General features: G+C 43.4%; 1 protein-coding gene across 3 annotated transcripts; it reads right to left on the bottom strand.

Moving 5' to 3' along the window:
* Positions 1–627: 627 nt before the first annotated feature.
* Positions 628–15,293, bottom strand: ccdc120b (coiled-coil domain containing 120b). 3 transcript variants are annotated; one of them, XM_010734962.3, is made up of 11 exons: positions 14,808–15,293; positions 8,499–8,657; positions 8,314–8,413; positions 7,252–7,382; positions 6,614–6,715; positions 6,401–6,521; positions 6,213–6,272; positions 5,726–5,879; positions 4,922–5,023; positions 3,559–4,596; positions 628–3,035 (listed from the first exon to the last, which is right to left on the bottom strand). In XM_010734962.3, the coding sequence occupies exons 3-11, from the start codon at positions 8,360–8,362 to the stop codon at positions 2,945–2,947; spliced, it is 1,848 nt and encodes a 615-aa protein (XP_010733264.1). In that variant the 5' UTR covers positions 8,363–8,413; positions 8,499–8,657; positions 14,808–15,293; the 3' UTR covers positions 628–2,944. The 3 variants fall into 3 exon arrangements, with proteins under 3 accessions (XP_010733264.1, XP_019122834.1, XP_027137518.1); XM_019267289.2 differs by lacking the exon at positions 14,808–15,293 and adding an exon at positions 12,155–12,284; XM_027281717.1 differs by lacking the exon at positions 14,808–15,293 and adding an exon at positions 11,426–11,479.
* Positions 15,294–15,946: the final 653 nt, after the last annotated feature.

Below are 15,946 nucleotides of genomic sequence, written 5' to 3' on the forward strand. Positions count from 1 at the left end.
CAAGAAACCTGAGGGTGATGTAACCGATACAACATCCATGCTTTATACTGTCGATGAATATAAACAGGAAGAATGATTACAGTGAGCAAAACCCTCAGCGTAATGTAATAGTAAATTGAATTTCTTTGTTTCAACCACTAGAGACACACAACCTCCCCCCTTCTTAACATAAGATACCAGCTCCTTTTGTCTTTGTAAATTGTGATGCCTAGACTCAACTTTGCACCTAAATACAAGATCGTGCAGGATACCTCAGGTGTAAAACACACCAACAGGGGGTCGACGCCAATACCTGCAACAGACAAAAGGGTGTGGAAACACTTCCTGTAGGGGCCGACTCCTGCAGCAAAGGGTGTGAAAGGGGTGTCCCTCAGGTATAAATGTTTAGGTGTCTCTTCAGGTGTTTCTTCATCTTTGACTGCTCGCGTGTTGATTGACCTTTTCTTTGCAAAGAAAATAAACCTTGTCGGCCGGCAGAAGTCTCTATTTCATTCTTCAGAAATTTCTACAACAGTAGATATAAGCGTTGGAACATCTATTTTGCAGTTGGTAAAGTTGCACTTCAGACTAGAGTAATAAGAACAGAAATGGAAAACTAACATGTCACACATTCTGTGTTGATTTCAACATGACACTTTATTTATTAGAATGAATGCACAATCTCATACATACAGTATAGGACGAGCCTATAAGTTTTCATAGGCCTGGTTATAAAGAGAGGAATAGAGAAAACAGCTGCACTTAAATATCTAAAAAAAGAAAAAAGAAAAAAAAGAAGAATCAAATATTAACACATCACACTGCTGAATGAAATGGTTTTAACACACATTACCAATTCCCGCACTGATGAGAAAGAGCTACAGTAGATAGCTACAAAATGTTATAGGTTCATAAATATAATATAGTTTGAATAAATTTGCTTCAGAGCTAAATTTATATCATTTACTTTCGACTTACAGAGTACATTATATGAAAAATACATTTACGACCCCCAGTGCACAGCAGTTTGGTCTTTGATTTCAGGTTTTAACCAGCTGGAAGAAGCTGCATGAAGCTGGATACTGAGAGGATGTGAACACGCCAGACAGCAGAAGAACCCAGGTAACATTTGCTACAGTTTGTAACAAAGTAGAAAACAACATCACTTGTGAAAGACATAAAGAATTACATTCAAATGACTCCCAAAATGGCCAACATGAAATGGAACAAAAAAATGCTTAGAAAAGATGTAAACTGATGTTTACACTAAGACAAACACTTCCTTGAGGATTTCTTTTATTATTATGATTTTTCTGAACTACACATTGCAGCTATTAAGACACTGATTACAAATATATTATGACACATAACTCTGCTGATTTAAAAAAAAAAAAAAGAAGTAAATTAAAAGCACATGAAATGAGTTGAAATCAAATACAAAAATCAGCCAGCATGAATTCTCATTAACAAATTCACTGGTATGAGACCTGCTCACACCATCATTCAAAACTGCAGCAGCCCTATTCTGTTCACACCGCCAACTTCACTTTTCACAGCCAACTAAATAGTGCTCACTTGGGGGTGGAATGAGTTGGGGGAGGTTAATTAATCTGATTAAATACGTCTGTGGTTAGTTTAAAAATTACATTGTTAGTACGGGAATAAAATATCAGCTTGAAAATCATCAGTACAATCCACGCTATATACAGACTAACACTCAGATAGACCTTCAGTAGATGTTAACAAAACTCACTTTCCTTAACATTTCCTAATTATAAACCCTGCTGAAACCTTCCTACTGCTCCACATCTCTCTTGGAGACAACTTCACAGGGAATTAAGGCTTAAGATGTTCATAAAGTGCTCCATATGACACTCAAATCCTCCATAACTAGCTGCAGAAAAATCTGATTCGATATGAGTACATTATTGTCATACAGTCATGTGCTACTGCCATACAGTAGGTCTCACAACAGCCCTCAGGTTTTTTTTCTTTCTAAAACTGGTCTAATTATTCTGTCAAGGTCAGCGCTGAGAAAGCTACATTTATCGGCCAGCACCGAGCTCAATCTAGAAAACAACCTGAAAAATCACTATATATATATATATATGACATCATTCCGAATACCCAAATTTAGTGACATCGTGAACCGCTTTCAGTTTTTGATTACACTAAGCTCACAGAGGCTTAATGCGAACATTTCAGATTATTAGAAAGCATGTTAAAGTTTTCTAACCAAGCTTTAGTTTCCATATTAAAACTTTTAGGCACTCCCGTCCGCTACACCAGTACGCTACAGTTCATGGCCCGTTTCATTGGTCAAACATGAAAAATACAAATGACGTGTGAAATTAACAGCAGATGGAGACCGAAGCATGTTTTTTGCGTTTTATATAGTTTACAAACACACATTCACCGGCATGTATTAATACTTTTTCAAATGATATGAGCTCATATAACATCTTTGTATATCACACGATTAATGAGCAATAAATTACCTCTTTAATATAACTGTTCTTTATATCTCAGAAGATACAAAATAGTGATTTAGAGCTGTATATATTCTGTAAAAAAGTATATCTCAGGAGTTTTCAGGGTTTTTAGGAAGGATTTTACTGCTCGTGTTGGACGAGAAATATCAATATATGAAGTACAGCATGACCATATTCTTATTAGCTAAGTCAAGTCCAGTGCACGTCCACATGGGTCTGAAGTTCATATACTGGTGGGATCGATCAGTTAGAACACGGGGAACTTGCCAAGGCTTTTTTACACTGTACAGTTACAGTTTTGTCACTTATTCAGTCTCTTTCTGCTGAGGTTGCCGTGTTTTGCTTTGCTGTTGAGGTCACATTGTGTCAACTTGTCTGTGAACGTGTGTGTGTGAGGCTACAGTGTTTTTGTTCATATAATGTAGAGTGTATGTGTGTGTGTGTGTGTGTGTGTGTGCGTGTGTTCTGCTTCTTCAGACTAGGGTGCCTGGGTCTGCACTTGGTTCCTTTGGGGTCACTTCTTGCATCGGTGGAGTCTCCTGATAGAGAGAGAACTCCATCGACCTATCGGGGAGGAAAGACAAATCAATACGGCGCTTCACAAACAAAAAGCAGGACGTGGAGGGTGAAACCGCAGTGAGAACACATCATCATAAAATAAGTGTCACAGTGACAAGCCACTTTAGGCAATTCAAGGAAGACTATAAGTGAGAAAACTAGACTTTTTTTGATCAGGAGACATGCGAGGGCCTGAGGCGGGTGTTGGCATGAGGCAAACGGCAGTAGATAATGCTGACCTCACTGAATACAAACAAAAATAAAACAGCCGCGACTGTAAAAGTCACAGGATGATAGATGGATTGGTTGGAAATGGAGCGAGAGTGAAAGCACCATTGTCTGCTGCCAGTAAAAAAGATATTTAAACCAATCACAGTGGTAAATACTGGGTGAGAAATCGTATCTGGAAACATGCATGATGGTATTAGTAGTTCAATAAATGGATCCTAAAATAGCCCCTAAAACAAACAAAATGCCCCTTGAAATGAAAGGTGTTAAAGACAAAGCAATACGATAAAAACATACTGACCTTCCATGCAGCGGGTGACCGTGGAAGCTGGCTGACTGGGGTATTTGAGGCCTGTGGGGGTTGGCTGGTTCACCTTGAACAGACTGGGCCTGGTGCACCAGCGGATGGGGGTGTGAGAGGCGAGAGATTCCCGCCTCATGACCCTTTGGGGCAGCAGGAGGATAACCGAGGGCGTTCCTCAAGTACCAGTCCCTCAGTCCTTCCAGAGCCAGGGCTTTATGCAAGCTTCTTGTTGAGTCTTCTGGGGTCGGGAGAGAAAACTGTGGGGCTCTGCGGCTGAAGGAGGGGCCAGAGAGCTCAGTCTGGTAGGGGTGCAGGTTTGGGATGGAGGATGTGGTGGTGCCAGAGGCAGGAAGGGGAGATTCATATGCTGACAGTAGGATGGCATCCTGGGTGTGTTGCTGCAAAGGAATAAAGGGTCCACAAGATTTGGTTCTGGTGACTTTGACCCTGCGCAGCTCAGCTTGGGAGCCTCGGAGGACCATGGGGCTGTAAGGAGGTGCAGCGCTGGGGAGGTGCACCTGGGAATGGGAAAAGCCATTAGCATGGGGAGGCACTGCTGCAGTGGACGACCGAGGAGAGGGCAGGTCCTGCCAGATCCTGCCTGTGGACTGGTACAGGTGGTGCTGCACTTGCATCCTCTGCTGTTTCCCCCAGATATAGTCCATCAATAGCTCATTGTAGCCACCACCAGCCGCTCTGCCACCCATGGACAGCCGCATTTTGGCCTGGTCCACAGAACCATCGGCACACCTCTCAGGACTGTCCAGGTGAATGTGTCGCAGCTTGCCATCAGTCAGTGTCTCTGAGCTCTTGTAGGGCCCTCCTCTGGGGGGCATCCCATTTCTGGGAGCAGGATCGTCAGGGAGGCTCGATCTATCCAGCAGGGCCTCGGAGCTGTTACTACGCCTGGCCCGGGAGCTGTAAGGGCAGCTTCGCCGGTCAGAAGATGAGCCCTCCTGTGCCAGCGGAATCATATAGGGCACATCCAGGCTGCCAGACCACTGCTTCATCCCGTTACCACCTGACGCATCCGACCTGAGGCAGAGATAAGCACAACAGATTACATTAGCAGAGGACTCAGAGCGAGTGTGTACAAAGAAAAGCAAAGAGTGAAAGCAATTTTAATCAAAACCGTGTAAGTGCATTTCACAGAAAATCACTTAAGACGGAACACAGTTTTCATGCTTCAAGACCAAACACTGAACTCAAGCCCTTGCTGGTAGCTAAATATGACACTAATCGTTGACTCTGTCTGCATTGAACGCAGTCGTTAAGCCCTTTTTAAACACGCACTTATCACAGTGGGAGGGAGCTGTGGCTTTGCTGCATCAGACAGAAGCAGTGCTGTATCACAGATTACCTGACGTGAACGCTGATTGGAGCAGTTCGGGCCAAAAGAGGAGTAGCTGGAACGCTTCTACCTTCAACGTTGGACGCGCTTCTCGGTAAAGAGTGAGTTGGGCTGTGAGAAGCGACACAGAAAGATATTTTGTGAGAAGTTAGGAGACGTTTTAGACACTTAATGCAACACTGTATCTGACAAACTGCTTCTTCGCCTCCCGGTTAATATAAATATCAGCAAAGACGTGGATCATTGGCAGACCTGAGCTCAAATAAGCCATCTGTAACAGCACCTACTTGTCAATCTAAGCTGCCACACTGTTAATTATGCGTAACTTTAAGCCTTAATATAATTTCAACGGTCAGAGCAAAACAGTTTTTTGTACCAGACTATAAACATGTTTATTTCTGCTGTGGAGTTGGGCATTTTAACATTGGGACTTATGGAGGTTGACTCACTTCTGCAGCCTGTCTCAAGTGGCCGCTTGAGGAATTACAGTTTTTAGCACTTCTGCATTGGCTTCATTTCCTAGCCATGGAAGTTGCCACTTGCCATCGTCCCAGTGCGTTGGCTACTGAGCTGTGGCAACAACGCATTTGGTCTTTGCGAACAGGAATGATGTACGTGTTTACTTGCATGTAAAGCGGGGATGTAAGATCAAATCACAAGTAGTCACTTGAGACACATTTTGATGCCTGGTGTGAACTGATGTAGTTAGATCGGATCATTCAAGACGCATGTTAATATCAGCTATAAACAGGTCCTCGGACACATCGAGCAGCCTGCACAGCTTGCAGTACAGAGTCACTTTAAGAGATTTACCTAACAGAACTTGTGACAGAGTTGCGGCGTGTCCTCATCTCGTAGTAAATCTCGACTGGAGACAGCTTCCTGCTGATCCTGTGGTCGGGGCTGCCAACAGTGAGCCGGGGCTGAGACAGAGAGCGCTGGTCAGCAGCCACACTGGGAGAAGACTCTTTAGGGAGAAAAAAAAAGCAAAGAAATGATCTTTTAAATCAAGCTCGCTCACAGATGACAAAAAAAACAAAAACAATCACCTTCATTAAAAGCACAACACGTTTGTGTGTGTGTGTGCTATTTCGGGTTTTACAAATCACATGTGAATGCATATTCTTGCTTGGTGTCATAACACCAGAAGTGCAAATGAGGTTTCCCACCCACAAGTGTGAGTGATGTATTTGAATGTGATGCAAAGAGTGAGATAATTCTGCTGCCTGCCAGGCGTCCGTTAGGCTCATTATGAATATGAATACGCAGTATATCTGTAGTTTGGATTTGGTTGACTCACCGTTGTCATGGGATGTTGAATCTGACATGGAGCTTGTACTCTCTGACATGACGGTGTCCTCTGAAAAACATCAAACCAGTCACAGATGATGGAATTTGATGTATTTGCTGAACACAAGTACAAAGCTACGAGCATATAATGTTAAAAACAATGTAGCCTTTGTTTTTATTCACTTTTTTTTTTTATACCTGTGTGGCACCCACGATGAACTGTCCTCTTGCTATTTGGGACATTTCGATCTGATTCCGAATGTCTGTACAGTGCACCGGTGAAGATGGCTTTCATCTGTTTTCTTTGGGCAGCCTCATCCTGCAAGAGCCAGCCAGCAGTGTTAGACCACAAGTACACATCGAGGTACAGCTGCTGCGTAAACACAATTGATATTCAAGGTGTTGACTTACCTCTGCCTTGGTGTTTGGCGCCAGGCCAGCTCTGCGTTGCACCAGTGGGGGTTTCTCTCCTGTCTCCAGGGGGAAAACACGTGGCAACTTCCCAGTCAGCTCCTGCAAAGACATTCATTAGCCCCCAGTAACTAAACTCCATCTCGCCGCTGGCCTGTGAGCTCCAAAGTGTTACATAAAATTATCCCACTTAAGAGATTGCTTTAAGTCTCAATAAAACCACACTTTAAATAGACGACTGCAGTCAAATAGATATGCCAGAAAAGATGGTTCTATCATCATTTATTTTTAAAGCAGAATCAGAGTTACTGTACAGATGAGCAGTGCTTCAAACAGTGACTCACTATACATCGAGCTGAAAACATGTTTCACAGCTGTTAATCAGAAGGTGTGGAACCAGCGGCTTCATTAAAATGTGCAAAGATTCATATGCAGGCCATTTACTATCACTATTATTATAACCGATTCTTAACAAGTTGTATCTAAGCTCCGAGATTCAAATTTACAGAACAGTAAGCTATAGTTTGTAATATACAGCAGTATCTTTCAATAAACTGCAGCGGCCATCTAAACACTTGAGGTGAGTATGGAGTGAGAATGTTGGGCTCCGTTTTGAAAGGGAATTGAGAGCCACTCACTGCTTCCTGCAAACAGACTTGTTTGAGCTCTCCCACTCTGGTGTTGAGGAGAGCCTCCAGGGCCTGCTTCCGCTCCTGCAGAGCTGCAATCCTCTCAGCCTGCAGCTTGCTGTCCTGGCAGCCTTGAACATCTACAAAGGGAGAGCACAGCACATGTAACGCATTCTAAGACTGAATTATAATTTCAAATTGGCATTAATCTGTGTTTTCGGTGTCGTTAACACATACCACAAAAAGACTCGAACCAACAATGAATTCATCCTACTGACGAGTATTGTCTGTGTAGCTAAAGCGTGATATATGTTATTCCTCTGTGCCATAGAGCTCCTTATGCTGTCCAAAAACATCCGGACCAAGTGTCCGGTTTCTTCATGACCTTTTACGTAAAAACTACAGTTCACGTCATAGTCAACTTAAAAACTCAAAATGTGTATTCATCCACAGCTAAAAGTAGTCCCTAACAAATGCACAACTTATTTTTATTTGAGTAAACTTCACTAAAAAACTGCAATGCCCAACTTTTTCACAAATTTCAAATTTTCTAATTGTGAACTGTTTTCATCAGTTAGCTTTGGGCTGAGAGCCACAGACAGTATATGGAAGTCACAGAGTTTGGTCTTATGGGATTTGTTGACCATAGAAAAAATCTAGAAAAATTCTCTTTTAACAACAGGAACACAAAATATTAAAATGCAGATGTGTCGTATTCAAACTAGCTAATCTAAACTCTGAAAATATTATCTTATTAACAGATGCAGTTCTGATTGGCGCTTTTTCACAATGGTTACCTTTTAAAGTGTCTGTTTCCAACATTATGACGTGTGCTCACAGTTACTCAGTGCTCTGATAAGATTATGTGACAGCTGTGGCAGCACTTGAACAAAAGGCCTTCACACAAACAGCTGTTTTTTCAGCTGGCTCTTCCCTTGGGAAAAACACTTTTGTTTTCCTCCTGTTGAACTGTTAGAAAAAACACGAGCTGATAGATTTGCCAGACCATTTCAGGCTTGCCCAGACACGACAGGTCCCGCCTTTGCAACGTGAGAAGTCATTGTTACTCACCAGGAGCCCCCAAACCCATGGATGTGATCAGATGTCCTTTGACCTCCATGTGATGTAATTCTGGGGACTTTACAACTCACGCTCCCAGCCACGCCCTCACCTGACAAACAAGAAACCCAGAGTTATTCTGCTGATATGTAGCAACAAGATATATTCAGGTTGAGATGTTTTCCTCTCTCTCTAACCTTGCAGTATCAGCCATGTGCTTTCTTGAGGTGCAGAGTCAATGGTTGCATTTCTGGCAAGTCAGCAGTAGATCAGCATTGGGGTCTCCTAGATCAGATTACAGCAGGTACCATCAGGGGGAGCCACTGCACCTCTGTTCAGGTGTCTAAAGATGAATCCTTGAAAAGATTACAAAGGAAATAATGGTGAAACAATATTCTTATTTTTCTGTGACTTGTATGCATGAATCACCAGAGACAGAGGTCAATCTGTCATGTCGTAGTTGTGTCTGTCTCTATAGCTACATAGAAACAAAACAGTTTCACAAAAATCACTGAAACCCAGAGAGAACAATATGAAAATTTCAATGGCAAAAAATCTGATCATAACTTAATCTGTGCCGTAAGCCATTCTGAAAGTGCGTAACACTCTAAAATTAGCTCTAAGATACAATTAGCAACCAATTAATTTGGAAAGAGAAGGAGGAGTGTGACAGGAAAAGTAACATTAATAATGTATGGGCAGAAACACAGAGGGAGAAAGCTAATCCCTGTGTGTTTTATGTCCCAATAGCTCGATAGATACCGGTACAAAGAGAGAGAGAGAGGGAGCCAAAAGGACAGTGCCAGGAACAAAGTGATGGAATAAATAACACAGAGAGAAATAAAAGCAATGTTTAGTGGAGTTTCCTCTTCACCGCAGTCATTAATGAGAAGGTATACATCAAACTCGCTTTGCATGGAATTACGTTTACTATGTTTTATGGCTGCTATATATCAGATCTTCTGGAATAGTTCTATTAAGAAATAAAAAATCAAACTGTTGCCTCGAATTGAAAAGACGTTTTAGAGAAGAAAACCCTAAGACGTGAAACGCGGCCTTCACTCTTCTGTAGCAAGTGAGCGACATCTCATGTGCGCCATGTCTCCTCACGTAATGGTGGTTCATTACAAACAAAGCCTCTTCCCTAATACCCAATAGAGACTTGACATCTAAAAATAGCGAGAGCGTTTTCTGCCAAAAAGCCTCTCATTCAACGCTGCTCGAAAAATCGCTGCCATAAACAAGCATCTTGCCAGTTGAGTAAATCATAAAACGACTCCATTCATCCCACAAATCTAGATGGAAGGCCTCGAGGGCTGAATCAGAATTACCCGTCCAAAGGCTGCTTCTGCCAGCATCGCATCTTTCAAAAGGGAAACATTTATCTATCAGCTACTGAGCAGCTGCCTCAAAGCTCGGCACACAAACGACCAGCTTTTTGCTTGTTAGGGTCAGTAAGACATAGGGTTCTGTTTTCCTCACTCAAATAACATAAAGAATGAGGCTCGCTTCGTGTGTGGACATACTTGAAATACTTGTACCGAGTTTGCTCCTGTGCTGGATCTGAACCAGCGACTGCTGTTTGCTCCTGTATGTGTGAAAACCTTCAGAATGCTTGACCTCCCGTTGACAGACGAGCAGGAGCCTTTCACACAAACAAGTGGCAGAGTTACGAGCGGCGCTCGGACAAAAGCTCGTCACATGAACCTCGTTACACAAAACGGAGTCTGTGAAAATCTGATTTTAAGTTAATCTAATACACTGCGAAGGACTTTCACCTGGGAATGTTCGAGTCAGTGTCATGTCTGTTCTCTGCGAAACAACAAGTCTGAGCATTAAACCCGCTGAGAGAAGCAGTCAGGAGACAGACAGAGACATTTGGTATTCAACTGGATGGTCGCCGGGCAGCTGAACGCAGGAGCCAAAAGGCTGCCATGCCTCTGAAGAATGGCTTTGTCCAGCAATGAAAACATTTGCTCGGATACTTGGTGCAATCCTTTTCACCCACTAAAACATGTCCTTCACCTCTTTATAAAACTAACAATCCTTTGACTTCAGCACTCTGAGTTAACCGATGTTTCATTTATGCTACTATAACTGATATAATACAGCTGTTTAAAGTGTTACAATTTAAAGAACACATCCTCCTCTTTAAAATAAAAACTTCTCTTTATCTGCTGCTAGAGGTTTCCTTGGTCTAGTACTACCAGTAGCTACAGTGACTAATGTTAGGAAACTTTTGCAAGTAAATATTGCAGTGTTAATGACATTACTAACTCAGTTTTCGGACTCAGTGACTCTCCCCTACGTGCTTCTGTACAGGGCAGCACACACTTGTGGTGTCTGAACACGTCGGATACACCACTGCCCTGTTATCCAGCTTCAATGCAACTCAACTCTCCATAAAAACAGCAATTTTATCCCATCCAACACACCCTGACTACTGTACTTTCTGTCTGTATGTGTCCAGGGAGTGCTACTGGCATCAGTTGACGTATGCGAAATAACATGACACTGCACAAAACAGCCAGCACGTGAGGGGCCTCACACTATGTTTTAGTGTTTATCGTTATCCCGTAATTGCTTGTTGTTCAGCAAAGGAAGGCACGCCAGGTTATCCTTGAGTCTTACTTTAGTGTAACCTCCAGTGTTTTTTAGTTCATGACAGCTTTCACGTTTGCTTCTTGAGACCGGCAGGTCTTCTTGTGGACGGATCTCCAACAAGAGCTGTGTGCTTTGTTTGAAATAAACAGAAGCTGAAATTAAGGGGCAAGCTGAAAGCAATAGCTATCGCTAAGTAAATGAAGTAAACTGAGATGGAAAATGTGCCACAACAGAAAGAGAACTGATGTAAAGTAAATCTATATCGAAAAGGTAAAAGACATAAGATAAGGGAAATGCCAAAAAAATATATCACAATACGAGCTACAATTTCTGAAATAAGATCACTGCAGCACAGCGCAAAGCAAAAACACCATAGTAGTGAGTACTTAGCACTAAATACACCCCCCTCAGAAAAACGTGTCAAGGCCCCTGAGGGCTACCTCAAGCTTTTAGACAAGGGCCAAATCAATCAATCAACAGGTCATCCTCTAACCACTACTGAGTCTAACAAATAGCACACCTGAGAGGATCCGTAGTTTCACTGGTTCAGGTCGAGTGCTAACTGCTTAAACATCTGGCGTGCAGCTGTGTGCAGAGGTGCAGGTACAACAACACAGAGAGACTGCATCACATTCCAAGCCTGAGGGAGAGATGGCAGGACAATGAAGAATCAGATATACACGGAGTCACAGGCAGCAGCATCAAAAGGAGGGATCAGAGGAGAGATATGAATGCAACGGGATCGTCAAACACATGTTTGACGTCGCATGTGTAAAGGAATTGGGTCTGGATGGTGGTGTAGATAACGCTGTTGGATGGTGGTATAGATAGCGCCGTCGGAGCCATGTTGATTAAAACATGAGCTGTGTGCGATGAGAGTGAGCCGGCCCTGTGCAGCGTGCATCACACGAATGCAAATCAGCGAGGAGTTTAATATTCAAATCCGACGGGCTAAACACTGAAGCCTGTAAGGTAGGTCCAATCCTACCGTTATCTACACAAGGAACTGCACCGCTCTCTCTCTCAGGCTTACAAGTCATACATATTAGATCGCAACATTCATAGCAAAGCTGAATTACTACAGGCAACAGTTTTATATCCAGTTTTCTCCTCCCTTGATAAAAACAATGCCTCCAAGCTCTTAAAGAGATTCACTCTCTCTGCTGTCAGCTTTGATCTGGCCCGAGAGTCCCAGGAACAGGCTACTGTTGTCAACAGCATTTATGTAACAGAAATATTCATGACTTACAGTACAGCACGCATTATGAACTGTAGATTCGTCTGCAGCAACCTTGCATCTGTTGCAGTTGGTGCACAAGATGTTTGTTGGCCTCTTTCAAACAGGCAATGTAGAGCAGCTGAGGAGCAAGAGAGCAGCTGAAATATCACCTCCAGCTCTCTGCAGACAGGTGAGGCTGCTGTAGCCCGCATGTTGACTGTTGGTGTTGACACAGCTGCTGGCGTTGTGAACTTACACATGGTAACCAGAGCAGGGTCACCACTATGAAGCTCCTGCCAGAGACATGTAAAGGAGACGCAGAGGTTTTTTTTTTTAAATATCCACATGAAATGTTGCAAGGCCGCCTCTCGTGGTGCCTTCAATGGCCTGCCATGACAACGCTTCCGGTGTTTCTTTTCTTGACTCATCCGACCTCTGAACCTTGCTTTGTCCATTTGTAAGAGAATAGTGATGTGACCTTTACGTGCATGCTCTCCCTGCCATTAAGCATCAGACTCCCAAGGACGTCGCACGCCCATCGGTGAGTTGTAATGATGAGGATGGAGAATAGAAACATCCGTTCCAGAGTCATCCAGTGCAGACGATTTACTGAACAAACCTCCACCTGACCAACCCTGACCAATGAACTGTGGAGGGCTTATGGAAGGTCAGGTGACCCCACTCCCCTCCCCCAACACTAATATGATCTCTTCTTCTGCTCTCTATATCCATGAAATACTGATTTATAACACGCTTATCGTCACACAGCAGGGCAGCTTAGCTCGGACTGACCAATCACGTGGCTCAACATTTCTCCTCCCCTGGCCTTGACGCTCACCTTTGCACGTTTTAACACAACTCCTGCGGGTGAAACAAAGCAATCTTGGTGATTACTATCCACCTGGATTCTGCTAAGCTGAGGCGGGGGGAGTAATAAAGAAAGGAATGTGGCTCTAGCGTCCGAGGGGATTATTCCTATGCATTTTCCCTTTGCTCTGTAACACCTGGAGGGATTTCTGTACAGTACCCCAAAGTCGCTTTTATGTTCCTCTGTGATCTGCCCTGTTTGGTTTTACGGAGGGAGTTTAGGTCTGCTTATGATGTTCAGCCACAGCCATACACTCATATGCACTACTACACATGCAGCCCGATCTTGTTCTTTGGTGCTTTTGTGTTAATGACTACAGAAATGTGGGTGAATTCCCTATCTTATCTGTGGCACTACTGCTCTGGCATATTTTCAACACTTGATAAGATCTGGGATTTGATTCCCTGAGCTCACACACACTGCACACCAAAGACACTTTGGACCAAGCCAAAAGCACATTTTCATTTCAAATCCGTCGCTGCTGCTGAAAGGTCCTGGATTGAGATCGGGGGGATTTTCACACCCCCCCCCACTAAAAAAATGTTTGTCAGTTAATTACTACTGAAGCAGATGCTAAAATCATGTCAGTCTACGTCTTGAGGGCATCATAAAAGGAGCAGTGTCACCTTGATGTAACAACAAAAGGCAAAAGAATAGGATTTTGTTTGCACCAATCTGGGTCAAGGTCCAATGCCATGGTGTTTGATTGCATTGTAACACTCAGTAGCATGAAAAACCAGCACAAAGTAGAGAGCCATGCTACCAATTTGACAAAAGCAAACAGAGAGGAGAGGAAACAAACACCAACATGTGTCAGAATCCCCCTGAATAAGATGAAACAGAGCACGAATGGCCTCCTATCTCCACCCCCCGCCCTGCAATAAAACAGCTTAGCCAAACCTCTTCAAAGACACCCCCATAACAGGAAGATCAGCACTTTGGGAAAAAAAAGAAGCTTGGCAGCAACGTGGAAAATCTTGTGAAAACAGAGAGATGTTTCCCAGATGGAGCCAAAAGGTGGACCAGGCAGTGAATCACCCTGAAGGCACTGACTGACCCACGCAGCACATTTGGATTGGGAGTTTTTTCAGATCCAGACAGACATCCCTGCTCAGGAATCTGTTAATAATAGGGCTTAACACTGGTGCATGAGAACAAGCAGTATTGAATCAATAGAGCCCAGCAGACAGCACTAACATAACAATGCGGGTTTAAGTAAGCGAAAGTTGCGTATTCCCAAGAAGCATGACACACATTTATAGTCGTTTGGATCCGTGACACTGTTGCAAATCCTGAAATCCTGCGCTGGCATTCTCACAAACAATACGCCGTGTTCATGGGACGCAGCCACACAGCGCAGATGAAGAGAGACATTGCATTTCATTCCCCCCCTCCCTTCTTTTGCGGTCCTCGCGTTTCATTTCCAGGCGTGTTATTTAGCTGAGCGTGGAGAATATAAAGCATGTGTCCCCACATTAAGCCCGGCTTCTGAGGCTGCAACAACAGCCAGCCCCGCATCTGCATCGTCGCTGCAGACGGACGGCAGCACCGGCTTCACACCGTGAAAACACACCGAGCTGATTAATGCAAGCAATAACACATCGCAGGTGTGTCACACCGACGGACACCATGGCAAAACCCGCTTTCTGCGTAAAGGTAAACGCACGTCCAGATTGATAAATAAATATATAAATAAATACAATAGCAAATAACGTCTCCAATGTAGGCCAAGCTATTTTTTTTTACAGTGAATACAGTTTGTGCTATTCATTAATACGCCCAGTCAGGATGAGAAGGACATCTTGGAGCTCTTACCAGAGAGCATGACCGATGCCTTCGGAGGTCTCCACGGTCCTCTGTAGCAAAACCAAGCCGAGAAAAAGCATTCCTGCCCCGCGACCACAGGACAAATTCCTCCCCCAGCAGACAGCTTTAATGAACTAATGTAATTCGTACGGAGCGCAGAAAAATGTGGCGTTCATGGTGCCTTTCGTATCCCAAATGTAATTCACCAGCAGCCTCGCGACCTCCGCCGTGTCTGCGCCCTGCGCATCTTCCTCAGCAGACCTGCTCCGAGAGAGAAGAAAGCGTCCCCTTCTGCGCCGGATGAAACCCTCTAGATCCAGCACGGCACAGCCACGGCCAACCGACTCAACGCTGTCACAGCAACGACCGCCCCTCCCAGATGTTCCAGCCCCTCAATGTGCGTCTGTTAATCCCGCCACACTACAATCCAGTTGTTGCATTGGCACGCGCACAATGACGCCGAGCAGCAGAAAACAAACAAACACGTTAAAGCTCGTGCGTGGTACGTTCACGGCCTCATCTTCGGTGTATTCAATTAGGCTATGACATATGAAGATAATAGATCATGAACATCTTTAATTAGCCAACTGGTTGATGAAGTGCTGTCCATATAAAGTAAGAAAATGCAATAAAGTATATTTATTAAAATAAATGAGTATTAAAGAAATCTTTAAAAAAAAAAAAAGTAAAATCTATTTGAAAATGAAAAAGGCAGTGACTGCAGGCCAAGTTAAAATACATAAACAATTCAAAGGTCCAGTGTGTAAGATTTAGGGGACACTTACAGAATATGACAAATAGGCAATATAATATGGATAAATGTGTTTTCATTATTTTAGAATGACTAAAGGCTTTATCAAAACATCAGTAGATAACACTAAATCCTATACACTGCTGCTTTTAAGAAAACATGACAACTTTAGGTTCTTAGTTCTATAACAAAATGAAAAAAGTCTGTCTTTTTGTTTAGAGGAGCATCAGTGTTTATGGCTGCATAACAAGTGACTGTAAATCAACTAAACTAGCCTCTGAGGGCGTCAGAGATGCTCCACTTCAAACACACAGGCCACAGATCGAAGTCTCTTAGGCAACATAAAATGTAGAGTAGGGTTGGTTCAATGTAAAAGCATTAGCTGTGGTTCCCACTG

The sequence above is a fragment of the Larimichthys crocea genome, chromosome I, assembly GCF_000972845.2.
Source record: "Larimichthys crocea isolate SSNF chromosome I, L_crocea_2.0, whole genome shotgun sequence".
NCBI classification, from domain to species: Eukaryota; Metazoa; Chordata; class Actinopteri; family Sciaenidae; genus Larimichthys; species Larimichthys crocea.

What these genes read in the sequence shown, in the direction of transcription:
- ccdc120b (XM_010734962.3), bottom strand. Translation starts at nt 8,362, where the DNA reads ATGGAGGTCAAAGGACATCTGATCACATCCATGGGTTTGGGGGCTCCT. An exon ending in AAGTCTGTTTGCAGGAAGCA is followed by an intron (nt 6,716 to 7,251) that starts GTGAGTGGCTCT and finishes ATGTCTTTGCAG; the next exon opens with GAGCTGACTGGGAAGTTGCC. An exon ending in TCTGTCACAAGTTCTGTTAG is followed by an intron (nt 5,024 to 5,725) that starts GTAAATCTCTTA and finishes CGCTTCTCACAG; the next exon opens with CCCAACTCACTCTTTACCGA.